Source organism: Hoplias malabaricus, chromosome 4 (assembly GCF_029633855.1).
Source record: "Hoplias malabaricus isolate fHopMal1 chromosome 4, fHopMal1.hap1, whole genome shotgun sequence".
Classification (NCBI taxonomy): domain Eukaryota; kingdom Metazoa; phylum Chordata; class Actinopteri; order Characiformes; family Erythrinidae; genus Hoplias; species Hoplias malabaricus.
This window is the reverse complement of record NC_089803.1, coordinates 66320676-66343291: the sequence shown is the minus strand read 5'-3', so window position 1 is coordinate 66343291 and position 22616 is coordinate 66320676. Positions and strand designations below refer to the sequence as shown.

The following is a 22616-nucleotide window of genomic DNA, read 5'->3' as shown; positions in this document are numbered from 1 at the left end:
GAGCCGAAGGGAATCACAGTAAGGAGCAGTAGAGACCCAAGTGTAGGGTGACAAGACGTCCTCTTTTACCCGGACAATTCCTCTTTTTTAGACTTAAATAAAATGTCCGGGCGGAATTTCACAAACGTCCGGGATTTTGTTTTTCTAGAGCTTACATAGAACTTCGAGAAGTTTCGTTCACAAACTAGTCCCGCCCTTCCCTACTCCGATTGGTTCGCTTGAGTGAGAAGGGGGCGTGATGAAGTAGCCTAAAATCTTCTGATTGGACGGTCTGACTGTAAACCTACCGTTATTGGTTGATAACCTTCTCTGTAAACATTTAATTGGTCAGTCTGCACGTCAGTAGTCCTTGTTAACGTCAGGCAAAGCTCATGTACCCACCCTCATCTCGAGCAGCTATGCGGAAACGTAAATGTAAGTTCTCGGATGAATTAAAAAAGAAATTTCCATGTTTTGTGTAGCAAATAAAGGTGTAAAGGACCTAAGAGCACACATAGGTTTAGCTAAACATACAACGACCGTTTCACCATCTCAGATTGGGTCACCTTACCCAAGTGGAAATATAAAAGCACTCAAAAAGTTAGATTTGCATCATATTTAATGTTTATGCTTTAATGTTTAATGGAAAAATGTTTGGACTGTTCCTCACCTTCTGCTTGTGTCATATACTATGCTAAGTTCTTCAAACGAATAAGCATTTGCTAATTCCAGATTTGTGCCACTGCCTGAATTGGACTGCGCATGCGCAGAATATAATGCTTGTGTATACTGCTTATGTATAAACTTTTTTCAAGCGTAACTGTAAAGAGACATGGCCCTTTTTTTGGTTGAATGTCACGTGTGTCCCACATTGTTATTCGTCATGTTTTGTCTAAACACAAGACCACCCAGATATCGAGCATTTATCGGTCCACTGGAGTAAAAAGTTTGGCACATGACTGACTGCTGTTCCACCATCGGACCACCCAGTGATTCTGGGTAGGCTCCGGTCCCCCCCCCCGCTGAACTGGATAAGTGGTTACCACCAATGAATGATTGAATGAATATAATTTATTTAACTATAATCACATAATCTGCATATTAAACAATACAATGCCTTCTATTATGTTCTGGAAAACAATGCATTGTCTTATAAATTTTCTAGACCACTTTAAAGTATTTTTTTTTCGTTCTTGACACATGTTGAGGGAGGCTTAATATGTACAGGAGATATATAGAGCATCCCCTGGGCAAATCATTTAAGTGTAATCATTTACCTGTCATTCTTACATACAAAGTGGTTAGCATAGACTTTGAACATTCTGAAACCAAACACTTAGCCTAGATCTGGGGATTAAACCTCTGGAGAACTGGTAGCCACTGAAGAAAAAGAAATACGGATGTTCCTGCTCTTCATCTGTATAGATCTTGGCAAATGGATCCTATTTTGTTGTATGAACTGTAACTTAATCATTAATTTCAAGACTTGGGGTCTCCCACTTGTTTTTTGATGTCATAATTTGGATTATTTTTTATCAATATATGATATATCAATATTTTTGTAGGAGCCTTCAGCTTGGACACGTGTGGAACATTGAGTGACTGCATATAATCAAGGGATCAATGAGATACTGATCCTGGGTTCAGAGACCCCTACAACTCCTCCCCCCGTTGTTCAACCTTTTAAGACAAACATGAACAAGATATTTTCATCCACACCACCAACATGCCATCATGGGTAATCTATCAATACCTTGCTGTACTGGGGAAGAAACCCAATTGAGAGTTTTTAGGATGAATGTGGTACACAGAAATGAAATGATTTTAAATGACTTCAGCAAATTAGAGTTAATTTTGCTTTGGGCCACTATTTAACTTCACTTTGGAAGATTCACAATTTCATTTAAAAATGTTAATTCTAAACTCAGCTCCCTTATGAATATCTGCTTGTATAAAAATGTTTCATGAAATATTATAAACTGTTACTCACTTTTATACACATGGGCAACCAAAAATGACTATTTTCTCTCTGAAATAAGGTCTACATTGTGTGATATAAGTAACCTTCCTTTGGTCTGAGGTCTCTGTACCCTACTGTCATCATTAAGGCATTTGAAATTAGGAGCAACAAAAAAATATTCTTCCCTTGGTCCTTTCTCGCTTCTTAAACACTTTAGGAGAACAATACTCCTCACAGCGTCTGATGCTGGACTGCGGATGCTTTGTTGATGAGAAGGTTTTGTTACAACCAGCTGTATGTTAAAAGTCAAATGCACAAAAGAGATGAAGAGTCGCAAGCAGCAGTTATGAGACCTCCATGTCAGCTGCAGCACTGCTAGACGTTCCAGAAACTGTGTGAGCCACCAAGCGCTGCCGACCGCTGAAAGCCTCGGCCACTGTGGAGCAAATAGAAGAATATGTAAGTGTGCATGAGTGGGGAAACAGGGAATGTCAATGTTCTCAATGTCCTTGCTCCAAAATATTTTGTTACTTTCTCTGTAAATTAAAGTATTTTTTTTTTTTTTTTGAGAAATTATATTACAAATGTATTTCATACCAGCAGCTACATCACTAATGTCCCACACACGCAGTCCGTCCTTCTGTCCTCCAAACGCATACACAAATGGCAAGTCAGGGCAGCAGGCCGCACAGAACAGTATCCCCTAATGGAGAAAGAGTAATACAACAATTATCTACTCGAAAATCTACACAATTACACAAAAACTACCACATTGACCTTATTTCCTGTAAATATTGTGGGAATTAACAGCACAAGAGTGTTTAGCTTTAAAGACTCTTTCTTTGTGTCTTACAAAATTCATTCACATTTAATCTAAATTATTAAAGAAAAATCCTTTACAAAAAGTGTTCTGACTATTCTCTGGCTCATAAAAATGGTCTGAATTTCTGTTTAAGCATGAATTTAATTTGAAGGACTGAAATGCTCTTGATCTCACTCTTTCTTATATAAAATAAATACATTTGTCTATGCAAATAAATAAGGCTAAAAATGGGCTAGAGCTGGAGTCAAATTGTAAGCTTTACCATTTTCATGTCTCTGGAGTGAATTAGGCTGGGCTTGTTGCCAAGGATGTCCCAGATCTTCACATGTTTGTCAGCTGAGGATGTAACCAGACAGCCACTGACCTGACTGCTAATGTCCATACCTGAGAGAAAGAGAGAGAGAGAGAGAGAGACAGAGAGAGTATTGATAAATACAAACAATTAAAAGAAATTTACTTCCCAAAATTTGAAAAACTTCACCTTTATATACACACACACACACAATTGCCCTGTCTATAACCATTCCTACCATTTATTTTTATTATAATTTTATTTACTTATTTATTTTAAATTATTATTTATTATTTTTATATAATATTTTTTATTTATTTATTACATAAATTGTTTTACCTGGTTCTTTTTATTATTACAGTTCTATAAGATTGTTGTTAATTATTATACTAATAATAATAATAAAAAAGTTGTGATACTCGTGTCCCATGTTATTGTATTAATGCTTTGGCAATACTATGTCTGAATATGGTCATGCCAATAAAGCTCATTGAAAATTGAAATTGAGAGAGAGAGAGATCAGTGGATTACAAAAGGGTAAGGATAATATCAACTTGAAACAAAGCCACGACAAAATATTTTATCCTGATAGTGGATTAACACTGAATAAAAGCAACATGATCAATAATATGGAACTATCATTGCTTTAGGTTTTAAGTTTATGTTTAAATTGTTAATACAGATCTAAATGACAGTTTGCTTCATTTTATATACAGTGCCTATATAGTGAAGGTCCTGTTTTCAAAAATTTACATTCCCACTGTTTTTGAAAGTTTACACCACACTACTTTACCACATTACTTGAAATCCCTTGCTTATATCAGTTGATCAGTGAAAAGGTCAGATTAAGACATGAGCAAATAAATGTGTACTCTGAGCTTTAAGGAAGTGTTAAATGACAAAACTCAGAGCTCTTCTTCCCTATTGGGTTCCTACCTGACACTTCTTCGTCATGTGCCTTCAGCGTGAAGACCAGCTTGTCTGACCGGGCGTCCAAACAGTAAATGAAACCATCCTCCGTACTTGCCTAAAACATACAGACACTTCACATTTCTATATCAACAGTCTTTTCATAAGAACAAACTCTTTCATCTCCCTGTTCCTTTATAGAATTTGTAAATAACTGCACCTATGAAAACTACAGCTAACTACTGGCTATAAAATGATTAGTGACAATAAGCTGAAAAGCTAATATCAGGCGACCATTTGTACTGGTCACTAATAAACAGAAACTAAATGCCACTGCCATATTTTACAAAAAAATACTCACAAGGAAATTGCAAGGAGAGAAGTGATTCCACACCAGACGCTCCACTTGACCACTAAACCTCCAGATGCGATGGCTGGATTCTGGACTCCGACAGTCATACAGAATTGCAGACCTAAGGAACAGAAACACAGGCAGACCTTGTTTCACTCGAGTCCCAAGTTAAAACCATTCTGAAACATGGAATGGTGAACCAGAGAAATTCCTTGACTTGCGTACTTGTCATAAGACCCAGTGACGAGGGTCTGGGCCTCAAATGGGTGAAACTTTAGAGTCTGGACCTGAAAGAACAGACAGATTCATAATCGGACTTAGAAAAAGAAAAAAAAAACTCCTGCATTTTATGTCGAGCACGTTACATTTAGTGTCTTAATATAGAAGGTTAATTGTAAATTAAGTACCTTAAATTTACTAATTTCTTCCGTTTTTATCTGTACAAACCTTGTCTGTGTGCAGTCTTAGTGTTGATGCGGGTTTTCCTTGTACTAAATCCCAAAGAATGACTGTTTCATCGGCCGAAGCACTGGCCAAAACATTCCTGAGTAAACAATTAAACAAACAAACTAACAAATTAACTCATGTTTTTTACATATGTAATACTTCTATTATGATGTATTCTGATTATCAAATGTTTATTACATTGGAAGTAGTTTCCTTTTGGAAATTACCTTAAATTCTTAGGTTATTAAACACCAGTGTTGCTCACCTGGCCAACTTATTCCATGACAGGTCCAGTACAGCATCAGTGTGTCCCTCTACAGGCACAGCAGCCTGATGGGTGGGAAATGGCATATTAGTTATTTTTCCCGTGGGTGGGAAGTAAACATTAGTGAACATGAAAGAAAAGTGTCCAAATAAAAAGCTGTTTCCGGCCAAACACACGACCTACAAAATTGTATTACTGAGAATACTGCACATGATGAAACCAATTCCATTGCCAACTACAAGTGGTGTCATGCTCCTTAAACACATGCACGGTAATCCAGGAATGTTCCGAAGTTTACCCGGACTTTATCCTCCACATGCCCTAGTAAAGACTCCTGGTGAAGTCCGCTGCAAGAGTGCGTCTGAGGCTGTGCACTGCATATGTGAACGACAGTTTTCTACGGGCGTAAGACTACACTCAACAAGGCCTTGCAATCCAGAGTAATGTTGATGCTCTGTGTTAACAAGCATCAGCCATTCAACAATGTACTTGAAATGTACTACATTTTTTTGTATGAAATATAGGGATTTGAAAGTAGTTAAAATGGAGGTGCAGGAGATCCACAAAAACAAAACAAGAAACCTTAACCTGACAGCTAACACACACTTATAAATAAAGCTTTTCAATGATCTGTAAAGACAGGATGCTGTGCTGTTTTAAATGTGAGGAGTTGGTGTGTTCTCCCCATGTCTGCGTGGGTTTCCTCCGGGTGACTGTCTGTGAGGAGTGTGGTGTGTTCTCCCTGTGTCTGCGTGGGTTTCCTCCGGGTGACTGTCTGTGAGGAGTGTGGTGTGTTCTCCCTGTGTCTGCGTGGGTTTCCTCCGGGTGACTGTCTGTGAGGTGTTGGTGTGTTCTGTGTCTGCGTGGGTTTCCTCCGGGTGACTGTCTGAGAGGAGTTTGGTGTGTTCTCCCCGTGTCTGCGTGGGTTTCCTCCAGGTGACTGTCTGTGAGGAGTGTGGTGTGTTCTCCCCGTGTTTGCGTGGGTTTCCTCCCACGCTCCAAAAACACACGTTGGTTGGTGGATTGGCGTCTCAAAAGTGTCTGTAGGTGTGAGTGAATGCATGAGTGTGTATTGCCCTGTGAAGAACTGGCGCCCCCTCCAGGGTGTATTCCCGCCTTGCGCCCAATGATTCCAGGTAGGCTCTGGACCCACCACGACCCTGAACTCGATAAGCAGTTACAGATAATGAATGAATGAATCATTTATAAGACAGCAAATTAAACATGTCCAGTTTCAGTTTAGATTATCATGTTCCAAACAGGGGAACTGTAAATAATGACAACAGCACCTTTTTGCTTTTCTTTTTTTTGGCTTTCTTGCTGCCCAGTGAAAACACAGGCTCGAGGCAGTCAACCACATCCAGGTCCCACACATCAATAACAGGAGTCATGTTTCCTATGGCAGCATAATTTCCTGTAGGAAAGCAACATACGGTTGTACATAAGCTTATAAAGTTCCTGCAAAGAAGACACAGCTGTTTTCGTGTATGTAAAGCAAGATTACCAAACACAGTGATTCAATACTCTGTTAGAATGAACCCACACATTTGCATAATTTTACTAAACACAATTTTACTGCCATAGTGTAATGCTGTGTTTAAATATATAACTATTGTACACTGTATATTATTATCATCTTGTATTATGTAAAAGCTGTCAAATAGAAGAGTGAGGATAGGATCAGCTTGATTCGATTTTAATCATGATTCTGGGTTCACAATTCAGTTTTCTCACAAGACTTTGAACAAGTTGTTACAAAGTCCCAATAAATCCAATAGCGTCTTGAAATGGGCCACAGATTTTAAACAGCAAAGCCACTTTTGTAAACAAAGATTTTGTCTATTACTTAATAAATACATGTTCAGAGCAGTTTACCTGTTCCTTCCTCAGGGCTGGGGTCAAAGTTCAGCCACTCTATGCTCAGTGGGTAAGCAGGGAGAAGGATGTCATGATGGACGTACATAGAATCTTCTTCAGAGTTGTACACTGGATATAAAAACACATTTCACACTACAGCCATTTCAAGGCAGAATATGTAAGAGAAAGGCTGCACTGGTTTACAATAAAGAGCCTCTCACCATAAACCTCCAGGTTACAGCAGTCCTTCTCGGCTCTGCCAGCCAGAATGAGGTTGTCTGTAGGCTTAATCTGGAAATCTTCTCTTTCATACTGATCCTAAGTGACAGATAGAACAGAGCTAAATCTAGAGCAAAATATTCTCATTTTGTTGTGGAGAATTGTTTTGTGAACAGTTTAAGGATTCTGTTATGATTCTCTTACTGTGTCTTTTATAGTGATATAAGGATCTTCTTCATTACTGGCAAACACCGTCAATCCTGCCAAGCTGTCCCCAAGGTTAGCCGTTGCTAGGTCACAAAATGAAAACAAATTAATTTTGTTTCAGCATCTAAACTGTTAAATCAGCTCAGTTCCTCTTGTACCTAAAGCCCACCGTGTACTACCACACACTGCACAGTAGTCTTATATTTTTACTGTATTCGGACCAAACTTTCAGACATCCTCTAAGGCGTATACACTCGGTCTTCGTTTGCAAGGGCACTGAATCTGCCACAATTACATGTTCAAACATGATTTCAGTCATCAGCAAAAGCAATATGCTGATGATTACCATAATGTCTACACCTGCCTCCAGGCCACACCAAAGTTTGGCTTTTTGTGGCACTATGTTTTTCCATTTAGTTCAGCTGGATTTATAATGCAACAGCTAAATCCAACAGCTAATAACTGGTTAGATATATACATCCATCCATTATCTGTAAGCGCTTATCCAGTTCAGGGTCACGCTGGGTCCAGAGCCTACCTGGAATAATTGGGCGCAAGGCGGGAATACACCCTAGAGGAGGCGCCAGTCCTTCACAGGGCAACACACACACTCACACATTCACTCCTATGGTCATTTTTGAGTCTCCAATCCACCTACCAACATGTGTTTTTTGGACTGTGGGAGGAAACCGGAGCACCAGGAGGAAACCCATGCGGACACAGGGAGAACACACCACACTCCTCCCAGACAGTCACCCGGAGGAAACCCACGCAGACACAGGGAGAACACACCACACTCCTCACAGACAGTCACCCGGAGCGGGAATCGAACCCACAACCTCCAGGTCCCTGGAGCTGTGTGACTGCGACACTACCTGCTTAATTTTGGGATTCAGATATTTGTTTCCTTCAATAAAGGTAATATGAAATAAACACTTTGTGAACACATTTTTGCATTGCGATTTACACCTTTTTATGTTTTTCACTGAGGAAATATTGGGATATACCATTTGGTTTCTGCCGTGTTCACTCACAATGGTAAGCTTTAGTTAAAGTAGCAGCAGTAGAAGGAAAGTAAAAATCTGAAAATCTCTGCTGTTTGGACACATTTTAAATCAAACTCTGATGAGACAAATCAAACATATCAAACATATTTGGCATTGCCAAATATGAGATCTGAACCTCGCATACTGCAGTGGAATAACAAGGTTCAGAAATCACCGTTATGCTGTAGGTTTAGTCTGGCCCACAGTTACGGATGAAAGAAAACACCAACCACTAGCCAAAAATGGCCTTTGCAGGCCACTTCAACCCTGTCTGAGTGTATTTTTTCTCCGGCTGTCTACATTATGAATAACACAAGAATCTCCCTATAACCTGAAAATGCAGACAAACCTATCTTCTTGGCACAGACTATAAAAAGGGTGTAGGTTAACCTATAGTCGAATTAAGATTGACTTCCATATATTTGTTTTTCTGAAAGACAGAAAACTAATTCATTTAACATACTGTGCTACTATTATAAGGGCACTACCTGCACTGCCCTGATTTATGTTTTAGCGTTTCTTTTATTGCACATAATGTAATACACATATTTGTATTTATACCCATTCATCTAATTGCCAAATCTCCAGAGCCCAGAAAGCGGTATTCAAACCAGCCCTATTAGTGTGGACCAGGGAGTGTTCACACTGCTCAAACAAGCTCAACTAAAGAACTGTTGATTAGCCCATGTCAGAACGCAGGCATTGAAGTGGCCTTAAAGTAAGGCATGACTTACCCAAGTCCTGCTCATCATATTTGTCCAGATCATATTCAGCAAGTTCATCTTCATTATCTGCTTGTTTTTCTTCATTGTCTTGCACTTCCGCAGCTTCAAGGTCTTCTGTCGGCTCATTCGCTATGCCTTCATTGCCCTCATCATCTTCATCACTTTGTCTGAAAAAGTGATTAATACATAAATGTCAAAATTCTACATTTTGTTGCCTGACATCTTGAAATGGTTTGCTTTGTTTTGGTAAAAATAACTTTTTTGAATGGCGCATATTGTTTGATAAATAGGGGGATCTCCTTTAATAAGAACTCAGTACAGACGGAATTTCCATCAAAGAGTTTTACCGTAGTTCTTCCTTAGCCTCGGCAATGATACGCTGCAGCTCATCTTTATTCAGCTCCACCTGTTGCAGGAAAATAATATCAGTCAGGTCTGCTTCTATTCAAAGGTGGAGGTCAATATCTGTATAAGCCAGACATTATTCCAGAGGAACATACATCTTGTTCGGTATGCTATGTCTTCTTGGAATAACTTTACACATAGGATTATTTGTACAAGGAAATATGTATTACACATCAATGTTTTCCTCTGAAATACTTCTTCTGAAATGGAAAGTTTGGAAATATGTGTACATTCATGCTATAATAATTCCTTTAACAAAACAGATATATGTTATTAAATAATCACTAGCAGAAATCAACATTCAGACATGTGAGGATTAGTTGAAGACTGTCCAAAAGGAACATCCCTAAGCTCTGTTCCAATGGGACATGCTGGATTTTGGGCTTAGTTTATCTGACTAAACTTTGTGGAATAGCCCCCTGGACACCCAGCACACCATCATCCAAAACAAAACAAACAAAACAGATGAGGGACATTCATTCTCATTGGACAGTGTTGGATTTGTGTTATCAGGCCAAACTACTAATTTCTGCTTTGTGGAATAATTTTCTGTTATATGCTGTTTTTTTTCCCCAGCAGTTCTTATCAATGAAACTATACCATTTTTAAAAACACAGCCTGTTTATAGAATATGAAAACAGTGAGAGGTAACTGTTGAATTCTTTATTTTAGTCATTTGATATCTTTCTGATTTATGAATCTCCTGGCTGGGAATGCTTTGTTGTTCTTGAGCAATAACAAATAGAGGAGCAAAATGACAGGGTTCAATCAGAGATAAGAGAAATCTAATGTCTCGATTATCAAACACAAATAAACAGTGTTAACTTCTGTCACTTACTTTATCTGGCGTTTCCTTGGAAACTCCCCTCTTTACCCACCCAACACAAGTGATCTGGGAGCTCATGGTCCCGCCAGCTGATTTAATTTCGGCTTAATAATCAGCGATTTAAAAGACTGAGCCACAAATGTCTGAGCCACAAAACACGAGGAGCTACGAGGACCTTTTGCAACCCGACGCCATGTGATGACGTCGAGAGTCCTGTAAATCAATTTCCTATTTGCAGAAACATGCGGGTATGTTTGATGAGGTCATTCTGTAGTTTTTTACACAACGCAATGTGTATATATGCAAATCCAAAATTTTCAAAGCGTTGCAGGCGGCTCTTCAGCACGGACTACAATTCTGTCGCGTGAATGACGCAAGTGCAAAGAATCCCAGTAAGAATTAGTGGCATTGAATAATGGGAGTTGTAGTTCAAGTACGTTTTAATGGCTAAAATTACACTGTTTTGCTCTGCTCTGTCATTCGTATTGATTACGTTTCATAAATTATCCAGCTTTTTGTGATTTTTATGTCAAGACTAGTGCCAAAAAATACATACGATTTATAAATAGATTTCTACTGAGGAAATTTAACAACCAATTGCAAAAATAAATATTAAATCACATTAAAAGGGGAAAATAACTGCACCCTCCATAGACATGGATGCAGCATAGTACTAGATTGTACAGACACAAGTAAATAAATGCAACAATCATTCACAAATATGCACAGACTGCAGATACTACACAAACAAATAGAATAGTAACATAAAATTGTAAAAATACAATTTACAATAGGATGCAAGGACAAAAATAAATGAAAAATGCAAGGATGCAATGAACATGTGCAGGGTATACCTCGCTAATGTAGACATTAGAGTATACAGACTTTGCAAAATTTTCTCATGAGACTCAGTCATGCTCTATCTGTTTGAGCATCCTGCTACTGAACTTACTCCTCATTAATCCATGATGATGGTGTGCAGTGGGGACCATCATCATCAATGATAGAGGGCAGTAGGCAGCGCTCTTCTCTCAACCACTTTAACCACTGAGTCCCAGTCTACACTGACCACTGTCACCACTCCACTGATCAGCTTATCCAGTTACCAAAATTGGGTGAATTGGCTGCTCTAAAGTTTCTTGGTGTGAGTGAATGAGTGTGTATGTGAATGAATGTCAGTATGTGTGTATGCCCATATATGGATTGGCACTCTATCTTGGGAGAGCTCCCTAGTGCCTGATGCAGTCCTACCAAAGCTGATGATTATTAATGGAGGAAAATATTAATATTTTATGAGACTTACGGCAGAAGGCAGTCTTGAAAGTGATGAACTTACCAACCTACCTCAGGCAAGGTGCTTCTTTTTTTGGGTTGGACAAATAGAGCATGAGAAACACCCTAGTTTCAAAAGGTGAAGAATATTCTTGTTGTGTATGTAACATTTCTGATCATTGCAAAAGTGCACATGAACTGTTTTTTTATTTTGTATCACATTTAGACTGTTCTGCTGCTACACTGTCAGTAAACTCAACATGGTGCTAACTTTTTCTGTCACTGTAATGGTACCCTCAAGGGTTTATGTTCACTACCCTTTAGTTATTAAGCAACATAATTGTAAGCTATTCTATTCTATAATTCTAGATTTTAAAATTGTTGATGTTACAAGCCTCAGTTCATTTCCTGGACTTACATTGTGTTCTTTTATTTTACACAGTAATTCCCACAAACATTCACCTCCCTTTTTTTTAGAAGAGAATGTAATGTAATATAAGGGGAACATAACTGCAGATTTTCAGTATAAACTATTCAGATTTTAGTATATTCAACTCAAATGTTCACTTCAAATTCATTTGTAATTTAAGTTAATTTTACTCAAATCAATACATTTTCTCCAGTATTCATTCATTATCTGTAACACTTATCCAGTTCAGGGTCGCAGTGTGTCCAGAGCCTACCTGGAATCATTGGGCGCAAGGCAGGCGCCAGTCCTTCACAGGGCAAAAACACACACACACATTTTAAGTCGCCAATCCACCTACCAACGTGTGTTTTTGGACTGTGGGCGGAAACCGGAGCACCCGGAGGAAACCCACGCAGACACGGGGAGAACACACCAAACTCCTCACAGACAGTCACCCGGAGCGGGAATCGAACCCACAACCTCCAGGTCCCTGGAGCTGTGTGACTACGACACTACCTGCTGCGCAATCAACTTATCTGGGCTTACAGTGTATGTTACTGAGGACATGATTTATCTCAACCACTCAGTCTTCCGTTTGAATTCATTACAAAGCTCAGTGCTGTGTGTATTTTTTCAAGTGAAGCCTTCCCTCGGTTTGAGACCTCAATCTGCTCTGAGTAAGACTTACCAAATGTATTAACATAAAATGTTTCATGCCAGATTACTTCTATATTTAAAAATTGTGTACCCATTAGGTCACTGTAGTGGTCAGATCTCTGATGGACGGTGGGCAGAATTGACAGTTGCTGTGGTTAAAGCAGCAACTTCAGCCATTTCATTTAGTGCCGGCTGTCACTTGAAGTAAAAACAAGAATCTACAATGAAAATATATATATATATATTGATGATTTATTTTAATTCCCTGTAACCATGACAAATGTTGATAAAGGCCCCAAAAATGTTTGTTTTTTCCACTGAAATGAATCATATTTTGGAAACATAAATGAATTCGAAAATTTCAGAAAGTTAGGAATATTTCGGATAAAAAAAATATTCCCAATATTTTCAATCTTTCTAATATTAAGCAGGTTTCATCATTCGATTTCCCTAATATATATTTTAAAAAAATAGTTCAGTGTGACATCACACAGGTTGAACTCTCACACACCACACCTAAAGTGCACAAACAGTACACTAATGTGAGCTCACACATTACACCCAGCTGTGCAACGGCAGTTTGTTTGAGGACTGGCAGTCAGTGTGAGAGGATTTCACATGTGAGGACTTTTCTGGGTAAGTTTGTGTTAAATTTTGAAATGTTTTTAAATTAATACATATTTAAGTTTCATAGTTTAAAATATTTGCTGTTTATTAATTTGCTGTTATTTTAATCAAGGAAAACAATGTACACTGAAATCTTTCAAGGGAAAGAAAGCATTTTAAGATGCTCAATGTTTCACGTTTTTATATACAGTGCATATTGTAACTAAATTTGAAATGTTATATTGTAAACACGATTTATAGAAATGTCATGTCAGTTTCCTGGCTTGTGAGTTGATCACCATTTTTCAAATAGAAAGCACTGTGTATATGTTAATTCATTGGCAATATCTGATGAAACAAAGTGTCACTTTCTCATACTGGCAACACATTAAAATGATTTTCAGTTCTGACCTGTGACAAAATAAGCTTCATGTTTTTGAAAGAAAAAAAATCCTTAGCCTTATTTATTCATGTTCTTTCAGTATGTTTAAAAGGCAGGTCTTTTAAAGCAACATTTCTGAAACAAGGTGTTCACAGAAGAATCTAAATAGTCATAAATACTCTACATACTGAGTTTTACTTCTTGACAGTTTATTAAATCTACTTTAGCCACATGTGAAATCCAAGATGATTGGATGTATTTTTCTAATGACATGCAGGCCAGCAGTTTATTGTTGTGTTATCTGTAATTAAGTAGAATATGACATTTATCTAGTAATATAATAAAAAAGGGGTGGGGGGGACCTCTGAGAACTCCTACTGTAATGGTAAAAGATAACAGAAGAATGTAAACACTAATGAGTGCCACAGGGAGAAAATTAATTGATATAAGGTGGACACAGTGTTTTATCACACCTTCTTATCCACATCTGACCTGTATAACAGTAAACCCATTAATACTTAAATAAATAAATAAATAAGTGAGATGATAAATCAGTAAAGTTGAAGTGAAAAATGAGGCTCGTTGACTGGTTTCACTGATAAGGTGATAAGGTTCCCACTGGAGAGTGTAAGTAGCCTCTCCTTCTTAGTCTCACCTGCATTTGCCATTCACTTTTGTTTTCCAGCAATGGACTACACATACATCTCACTTCTTCTGCTTCTACATGTGTTCCATTTTACAGGTTTGTATACAATATCTATGTCTGTAAATAGTGCTCAGTCTAAACTAGGGTGACAATATTTTTGTTTTCAACAAAAGATGACACATGACACAGGGCTGTGACAAGGGGCAGGGAAATACCTGCACTGGATGGAATGTTTTGGGCAGTGTAATTCAAGTAATGGGTAAACTATAACTAATTTAAGTAACTTGTTTACACCAGAAAACCTTTCTATATAAAGGTCTGACTTATGAAGCAGTGTGGTATGTAATGTAGTTACATGTAGCCCAGTCATAACCTTGTTTTATATTTTGAGCAAATCACTCTCTCTGTGGTGTTCTGACTTTAATACGTCTGGAGTTTTTACCTGCTTTTGTGTAAGGTTTAAGTTAAAAAAGTAGTAGTGTTTTGAATGTGAATCATTCTGTAATATTAAACGCATGGCATCAGTTTTCGCCCTGTCAACAGTCATATCGCTCGGAATGTCTCGATGGTTCGTGCTGGTTTTGTGGAATAAATTATTGAGCATAAACCAACATATTCTTTTACTTATTTGCCAGTATAAATTTTAATATATTGTAATTTTACAGTTACAAGCACAGAGCAAGTCTGTAGCTTGAAATTGACTGATCCTTAGCTCCACCCCCTTCCCCCGCGCCGCGTTTGCTGAGGTAAATTTTACCGTTAAAGCGTTTTGTCAGTAAAACGTCCAAACATAAGATTTACTGCAGATGAGCGGAGGTGACGTCATCTGTCCAAAGCGGATAACGGCCAAAGAAAGAGTTTATGAATTCGCCAACGACTTTTATGAGGATGGGGGAGTTTTGTTTTGTAAGGTTTGTCAGCACTCGGTGGATTACCTCAGGAGACAGACGCTCCTGGAGCATCTGAAGTCGCTAAGGCATAAAAACAGGAAAGCGATTGGGCTAGGTAAGTACAATCATTACTTCACTTACAAATTTAATTAATTTAAACTGCGTCATGAACGTGTTTCATAGCCTACTTTAAGAAATTAGCTGATGTCAGTGATTCTCAATATTTGACTAGGGTGACCAGACGTCCTCTTTTACAAGGACATGTCCTCTTTTTAGACTGGCGGAATTTCACAAACGTCCGGGATTTTGTTTTTCTAGAGTTTACATAGAATTTCGAGAAGCGTTTTGTTCACAAACTAGTCCCGCCCTCCCCTACTCCGATTGGTTCACTTGAGTGAGAAGGAGGCGTGGTGAAGTAGCCTAAAATTTTCTGATTGGACGGTCTGACTGTAGAGCTACCGTTATTGGTCGATAACCTTCTCTGTAAACATGTAATTGGTCAGTCTGCACGTCAGTATCATTGCTTACGTCAGGCAAAGCTCATGTACCTACCCTCATCTCGAGCAGCTATGCCGAAACGTAAATGTAAGTTCTCGGACGAATTAAAAAAGAAATTCCCATGTGTACCGAATAAAGGTGTAAAGGACCTAAAAGCACACATGGGTTCAGCTAAGCATACAACGGCAGCGAGGGGCGAGAGCTCACCCCCCGCCCCCCCAGACGTGTCCTCTTTTTCACCATCTTAGATCTGGTCACCCTATATTTGACCCAAATTTATGTTGATAGCTGTCGAGTTAGTCTGAAAAGTTACATTAAAGTGCTTATTTTTCAAGCCGTAACTTCAATTGGAGCTTCATCCAAATCTGATGTTTCTGTATATAGGCAGTGCATCAGTGGTTAGCCGGCTACGTTGCCATGGTAACTGCACCATGGGTTATGTTCGGTATTAGGCTGTAAACAGCGCTAGGACCACTCAGGTGTTAGAACAGACATTTAAACTGTGCTAAGAGTACTTTTAAAAGTAACTTTGATATATCCAGCCATACACTCTGGAATTCACCTCGTAGTAGACAATGAACGAATGAATGAATTTTAACTAAAGCTGTTTACAAAGTGCTTTGTGTTCAGTTTGGGATGGTATTCTAGTGAGTACAGATAGATTAGAGTTTAAAATATCCTTGAGGCCAGTGTTGACATAGAGATTTAACACAATATAAGTGCGATAACAAACATTACTTATGTTTTCTCCTAGAAAAAAGACAGAATAAGTGCAAAAACGGTGCATTCCAACAGATTTTTAGTGCTAGCTTAAGTAGTTGAAAGAGAGAGACTGGTCTTCAGTCTGCGTTTGAAGAATTTTATACAGTTTGCGGTCCAGACAGCGAAGGCTAGTGGGAGTTCATTCCACCATCTAGGTGGATAATTATTTGATTTTAATGTATTTATAAGAATAAAATTCTTTCTGTTGTTCAACTTCTATCATTTTCTTTTTTTATCCAGCACAGTCTAGGACAAAAACACTAACTTCCTGCTTCTCCAAGACCGCATCTACGGCTGAGAGGAAGGAATTTGTGCTGAATTTTACCTGAGCGTTTGTTGAGGCAGATATTCCACTGGCGAAAGTCCCCAAGATGGCTGCTTTCTTGCAGAAATACCGCAAACAAGGAGGCTCTATTCCAGCTCCACCTCACCTTCGCTCTGACTACCTGCCACAACTGTTTCCTGGGTATGTGAAGGACCTAAAGCATGATGTAGAGGGAAAGCCCATCTACGATGTTTTGAAACAACAGATGCCTGTGGCCGCTGTGTCCTTCCCATTCTTCTGTAGTCTGTTGGAAAGCCATCTCTAGCAGCAGATGTTGTATTCCTGGAGAAAGATAACTTTACCACAGTGTCTCATTCAGTTATCTCTTGCCTTAACAGTTATAACATCAATTTTAGTGATATGTGGGCTTTTGTCACAGATACAGCAAGTTACATGAAAAAAGCTTGTCACCTGCCTGGCACATCTCCTTAACATAGTGCTGGAGGCCTTCCCAGATAAATTTGAGGACCTCAACAGAAGGGTGTTCGGTAAGGCACTTCAGCATCATTTGGAGCCTCGGTCCAACATGTAAGCACTGTGCTTGTCTCCTGTCTCCTACCAGTGTTTGATGTTCTGAGCAGATGGGGTTTGTGGATTGAGGCTGTACAATACCTTGCAGAGTACATGGAAATATTAAATGATTTCACACCCACCTTGCCACTGTCTTCCAAGGCTGTTCGGGAACTCAGAGAAAAATGTGCTCAATGCCCAGGCCATCGTTGTTGTTGAGCACAGTTCAGAGATCCTGGCTACTCTCACCAAACTGGAAAACACATCAAACCAATTTCCTGTCACCATCCATAGTCAACTAGATGACCTCCAGATGTTGTTGGAGTATGGACGCACTGCAGTGGTTAAGGACTGGCGTCCCAGGACCAGAGAACAGCTGAGGATGCTGCCTGAGGAGGAGCAGGTAACATGCTGCAAACTCTTCCAAGAAGTCATGGCTGACTGCTCTGCAAGGCTTCAGGGTGTGATGGAGAAGCACCCTGGCTTGGAGCTCTTCAAAGCCCTTCCTGTGTTTGATCCATCCAAGGTGGCTGGTCTAAAAAAACAACATTCAGGATGATGTCCAAGCCATGCCTTCCCTTAGCCAAGTGTCAGCTGAGGAATGGCACTGCTACATTCACATCGACATGAAGTGATGCTGCAGACGTTGGTCCTGTGGAGTGCTGGGCTGCCAGGGAGGACAGAATGCCCACTCTTGCCCCATTGGCAGCTTTATGCCTCCATCTTTCGACTACCTCAGTGGATGCTGAGAGACATTTCTCACATTACACTATGCTGTTTACACAGTACAGGAGCCTGACTGAAAACAACATTAAAAATGATGCTCATCGCAAAATTCAACTCTAAGCAGCAGGACTAAATCTCCCATGTCACGATTCAAAACAAACACACACACAAAACATCACTTCAGTAGTTTTTTTTTTACTTTGAATATTTACTACACATTGCATATCACTAATTGTTTCTTCTATATTCAAAAATGTTTAATATTCCAGTCTAAAAATTACTTTGTTTCAAACACAAAATATAGGATATTGTACTGCCATATAAAAAAAACTGATAGCTGTTTCCTTTTTTATTTTTATTATGAGTGACAGTATGTCTGTGTTCACACTGATATTTTTTGTATTCTTGTTTGATTACAGGTTGAATAAAAAAAAATTTGGATTGAAGATTCATCCTGTAATGTTCTGTGGCTCATTTAACCCATTTAATAGAGGCATTTTTGCTGAATATATCACTGAATGGCTGTCTAACACTTTAGAATAATATGCAACACCGCAGCTTTTCCATTTGGATCACCACAGAAAACCTTATAAAAATCTGCATATTCTGATTGAATCAGGATGGAATCTTTTATCAGTCTGTATCAGATTGGGGATACGTCCACTTGCAAAATTGTTACAGTAGTATCCTCATTTCCCAGATGATTAAACAGTGTAATTAAAAGAAAAGTTGATGTAGCACAGTGGTAAACATGACTCTGTCCCAGCTATTGTAGAATTTTGATGCTTGCAACACACATGTGATTATATATTTATGAAATACAATCAAGTTATTCATTTAAAAACACTAGAAATCTTTTTGTACTTTTTTCAGTTAAATATATTGACCCTCAAACTCTTTTCTTGAAATGGGACGTGTACATAGATATACATGACTTATATGCAAGTCCTTTCCGCATTATATACAGTTCATCCAAATAATTGAATGTCTTTTTTTTTTTTTTATCACGGCATGGAACAGAAGAGACAGGAAATGACTTCTTGTTCTCCAAGTCTACTCAAAAACCCAGTGAGTACAACAATAGACACACACCGTGGGATTAAGAGGGTGCAGCATTTATTTTTCCTTACCTTTTACTTATCATGGGAACTAATTTATCAAGTAAACATATGTACCCTGATAAGAAAGCTTTTAATGTAATGATATATGGATGAATTAGACTTGTGTCTACAAGTAATTTCAGTCTAAATGTGGGTGTAACATTTTGAGTGGGTATAATCAAATAAGCCATTTGTCATTATTAGTTGCTTGATCATTGATATGTTACACTTAGTTCTCTGCATGGGCTGAGAAAGAAATCACATATGAACATTCCAAGAAACCAGGATGATGTAGCTGGGGTATTGTTGAACATTCATTCATTCATTCATTCATTATCTGTAAGCGCTTATCCAATTCAGGGTCGCAAAGCCTACCTGGAACCATTGGGCGCAAGGCGGGAATACACCCTGGAGGGGGCGCCAGTCCTTCACAGGGCAACACACACATTCAATCACACACTCACACCTACGGACACTTTTGAGTCACCAATCTACCTACCAACGTGTGTTTTTGGACTGTGGGAGGAAACCCATGCAGACACAGGGAGAAAACACCACACTCTTCACAGACAGTCACCCAGAGGAAACCCACGCAGACAGAGAGAACACACCAAACTCCTCACAGACAGTCACCCGAAGCGGGAATCGAACCCACAACCTCCAGGTCCCTGCTGTGCCACCATGTCGCCCTATTGTTGAAAAGATTTCAATAAATCAAGTGTGTACAATGCAGAATATAAAGCATAGGAACACTAATTTATTAGCCTAATAAAATAAAACAAATTACAAGATAATTTGTACTCACATAAATACTCCATAAAAGCCTATGGTTATAGGTAAAACAAATGAAAATTGACATTTTGTACTGAGTGTAAATATATGAACACAAACATCTGGCATCTTCAGTGTTACTGGATCTATTACTAAACTAACACTGGAATAGTTTCTGTGCTTGTTAACTTCATCGAGAATTGAATGGCATTCAGCAACAAGAATATTACTGAGGTCAGTTGATGTATGATTCATTCTGAACCACAAACACCACTTTAAGTTAATCTCAAACGTACAAACTGGATGGGCTCCATCATTCCAGAAAACACAGATCTATGCTTCACATCTCAATGCTGTGGGTGTTGCATCCCTCTAGCTCTTGGCTTAAAACATAATGACCATTTTGCTAATGTGCACCTGCTCCACAGCATCCCATTGTGTTTCATACTTCTCTCGTGATTGTGTGAGCAATTAAACATTTTTGTGCACAGTGGGCTCAGCATGAATCTGAATTCATTTCTTATAAGGACAGTTTAACGACAAACGCTTTAAGCCAGGCACATACTTGACATGTAATTTACACTAATGACTCCCAATTTATGCTAAAAATATAATTTCTGACATTGTAGCATGCACCATTGAACTCCAAAAGAGCACTTTGTAGGTCTAGAATTTGAGTGAGGGCCCTCTGTTGTTCTGTGTTCTTTGTTAGCCCCCTTACACCTTGTTCTTTACAATGTTTCAAATAAATTTCGTTTGGAAGCAGGTTTGTGTGAGAGAGAGAGCTAGAGCTGGGAGGCTTAAATTAATATTCTTATCTACATAATGGCAGACAAAAAGTTTGGGAACCACTCCTAGTCCTTTAGTGGCCACAGGACTTTTAAAATGTAATGTTTAATATCAAAAATTAATATTTAATCTTATCAGAAGCATGTGAATAGCTTGTTATTACACACTGTTGCATTGTCACTTTCACAGACATAATTACCATCTTATCTTTCTGTTTCAGTTGGACCATTGCAACTTTCCATTATCGGTCCGAAAGCAGTCACAGTGGGAGTGCCCTGTAGCTTTATTTGCGCCGCTCAGTGTTCCCCCGAATGCAATTACACAATAGGAATTGAAGGCCAGGGTAGTGGCCAGGGCAATGAGCTCGCCTTTACCTTGAGTCAGTGGGGGAGCCCCCAAACAGTGATATGTACAGCCAGGAACCCCACCACAGGAGCATCATCCAGCATCTCTAAAACATTCATGATTTTGGGTATGGCAACAGACAATTAATTCTGTGAGAATCAATACAATAACCCAGAATTTTGTAAGAGTATTAACTATCGTTTTTCTTTGCAGTAGGGCCAGTAAATGTCTCTATGAGTGGCCCACAATTTCTAACTCCAGGTGAGACTCAGCAGTTCCTGTGCAATGCTACCTGCAAGCCCTCCTGTACCTATAGCTGGATTATTGATGGGGTAGTTAAAAGCTCTGGAAATGAAATGAGTATGAAGCCATCTTCGAGGGCCTCTGATATAACAGTTGTGTGCCAGGCTACAAACACCGTTTCTGGATTGTTTGCTGCGGCAGTACGAAAGTTGAATGTTGCAGGTAAGTGCCCATGTTTTCCAGCAGATGATGTTGCATGTTACTATGGTTGGTTAGGGTTTCAATTAGAATATTAAAGGACTAGAGTAGACTATGATTGGTGGTTTAGAAAATAGTAATTTAATGGATATATTTTATATGCTAAGCAACTTGTGGAACTCTTGTCATGCACTAAATTAGCCTAAATGTCTCCACAAGATCACACTTCTCTGAAATTTGTAAGATGCTTTCTGGTTTTTCGTTGTGATTAACTGCCTCGTCTTGTGTTTTTAAAAACAAATAGTCTGTTTACTTATTTGTTAAAGTGTATAGTTTACTCTTGCAGTTTTCCTTTACAGGAGTCAGTGGCAAGTCCTCCTCCGAGAGAGTGGAGCTTCTACGAAAACTACTATTTGCATGCGTTATGTCAGCTTTTCTATTAGTACTTCCATTATGATCACGTAGAAGGTATTATGGTTTAATACATATTAAATTTCTACAATAAGTTCTAGTTTTTAATCACTGTCCTTACTGTGATATGCCATTCCCTCGTACAATATGTTGATCTTCTACAAGGGCAGTCCAATTGCATTTCGTTTGGGATGTTTTTAATATCATAAAGAACTGATTTCATAAGAAAATGTCTGTGTTTTGTCTGTAAGAAAACTGACTTTTGAATATATAAATAATTTATGTGTTTACGTGAATGATATTCTCATACATTTTCAAATTTATACTTGATCAAGTTTTAAATTCAGATGTCACAGGATCCTCTAAATTAAAGCTATTCCAGGGTGTAAAAAAATAAATGAATGTAAACCTGGACTTACAGCAAATCTATTTCAACCCTACCACAACTTCTCACTGTAAAACCAGACAGGTGTACTTCCGTATTTGACAAAAACTATGTATATGTATGTAAGATTCAAGATAGCAGCTTTGGAGCAATAGCTTAGCTGCTTATTTTGGCATTTAGTTTAGTTTCTCTCTGAAATAAGAGGCTGCACAGTTCTAAAAGAGACAACGAGAATGGTACATGTGCATTAAAGTAACTTCTTGCAGGGTTGGACCTACGCTTTCTCTTTACAATGACAACAATAATATTTTAAAAATAGGGAAATATAAGAATAAATTGCACCACTTAAGACAAATAAGAATTAAGAAATGCCTTGAAC

The 22616-nt window shown here is 38.6% G+C and overlaps 2 protein-coding genes across 2 annotated transcripts; one reads left to right on the top strand and one right to left on the bottom strand.

Moving 5' to 3' along the window:
* Positions 1–664: 664 nt before the first annotated feature.
* pwp1 (PWP1 homolog, endonuclein) lies at positions 665–10519 on the bottom strand. Its single transcript, XM_066667527.1, has 15 exons — positions 10325–10519; positions 9429–9487; positions 9091–9248; positions 7308–7393; positions 7106–7202; positions 6903–7013; positions 6317–6441; positions 5028–5092; positions 4763–4859; positions 4541–4602; positions 4325–4436; positions 3991–4081; positions 3025–3146; positions 2537–2642; positions 665–2375 (listed from the first exon to the last, which is right to left on the bottom strand). Exons 1-15 carry the CDS (start codon positions 10388–10390, stop codon positions 2284–2286), a joined length of 1449 nt encoding a protein of 482 aa, XP_066523624.1. The 5' UTR covers positions 10391–10519; the 3' UTR covers positions 665–2283.
* A 2695-nt stretch (positions 10520–13214) lies between these two features.
* Positions 13215–22539, top strand: LOC136694158 (kin of IRRE-like protein 2). The gene is made up of 6 exons (XM_066667528.1): positions 13215–13286; positions 14324–14380; positions 19016–19063; positions 20876–21127; positions 21214–21465; positions 21801–22539. The coding sequence occupies exons 2-6, from the start codon at positions 14326–14328 to the stop codon at positions 21896–21898; spliced, it is 705 nt and encodes a 234-aa protein (XP_066523625.1). The 5' UTR covers positions 13215–13286; positions 14324–14325; the 3' UTR covers positions 21899–22539.
* Positions 22540–22616: the final 77 nt, after the last annotated feature.

Excerpts from the sequence above, each read along its gene's own strand:
- pwp1 (XM_066667527.1), bottom strand. The coding sequence starts at position 10,390 with ATGAGCTCCCAGATCACTTGTGTTGGGTGGGTAAAGAGGGGAGTTTCC. Across the intron at positions 9,488-10,324 it reads CCAAGGAAACGCCAGATAAA|GTGGAGCTGAATAAAGATGA; the intron begins GTAAGTGACAGA and ends TTCCTGCAACAG. Across the intron at positions 5,093-6,316 it reads AAAAAAAGAAAAGCAAAAAG|GCTGCTGTGCCTGTAGAGGG; the intron begins GTGCTGTTGTCA and ends CCCACCCATCAG.
- LOC136694158 (XM_066667528.1), top strand. The coding sequence starts at position 14,326 with ATGGACTACACATACATCTCACTTCTTCTGCTTCTACATGTGTTCCAT. Across the intron at positions 19,064-20,875 it reads CAAGTCTACTCAAAAACCCA|TTGGACCATTGCAACTTTCC; the intron begins GTGAGTACAACA and ends TTTCTGTTTCAG. Across the intron at positions 21,466-21,800 it reads ACGAAAGTTGAATGTTGCAG|GAGTCAGTGGCAAGTCCTCC; the intron begins GTAAGTGCCCAT and ends TTTCCTTTACAG.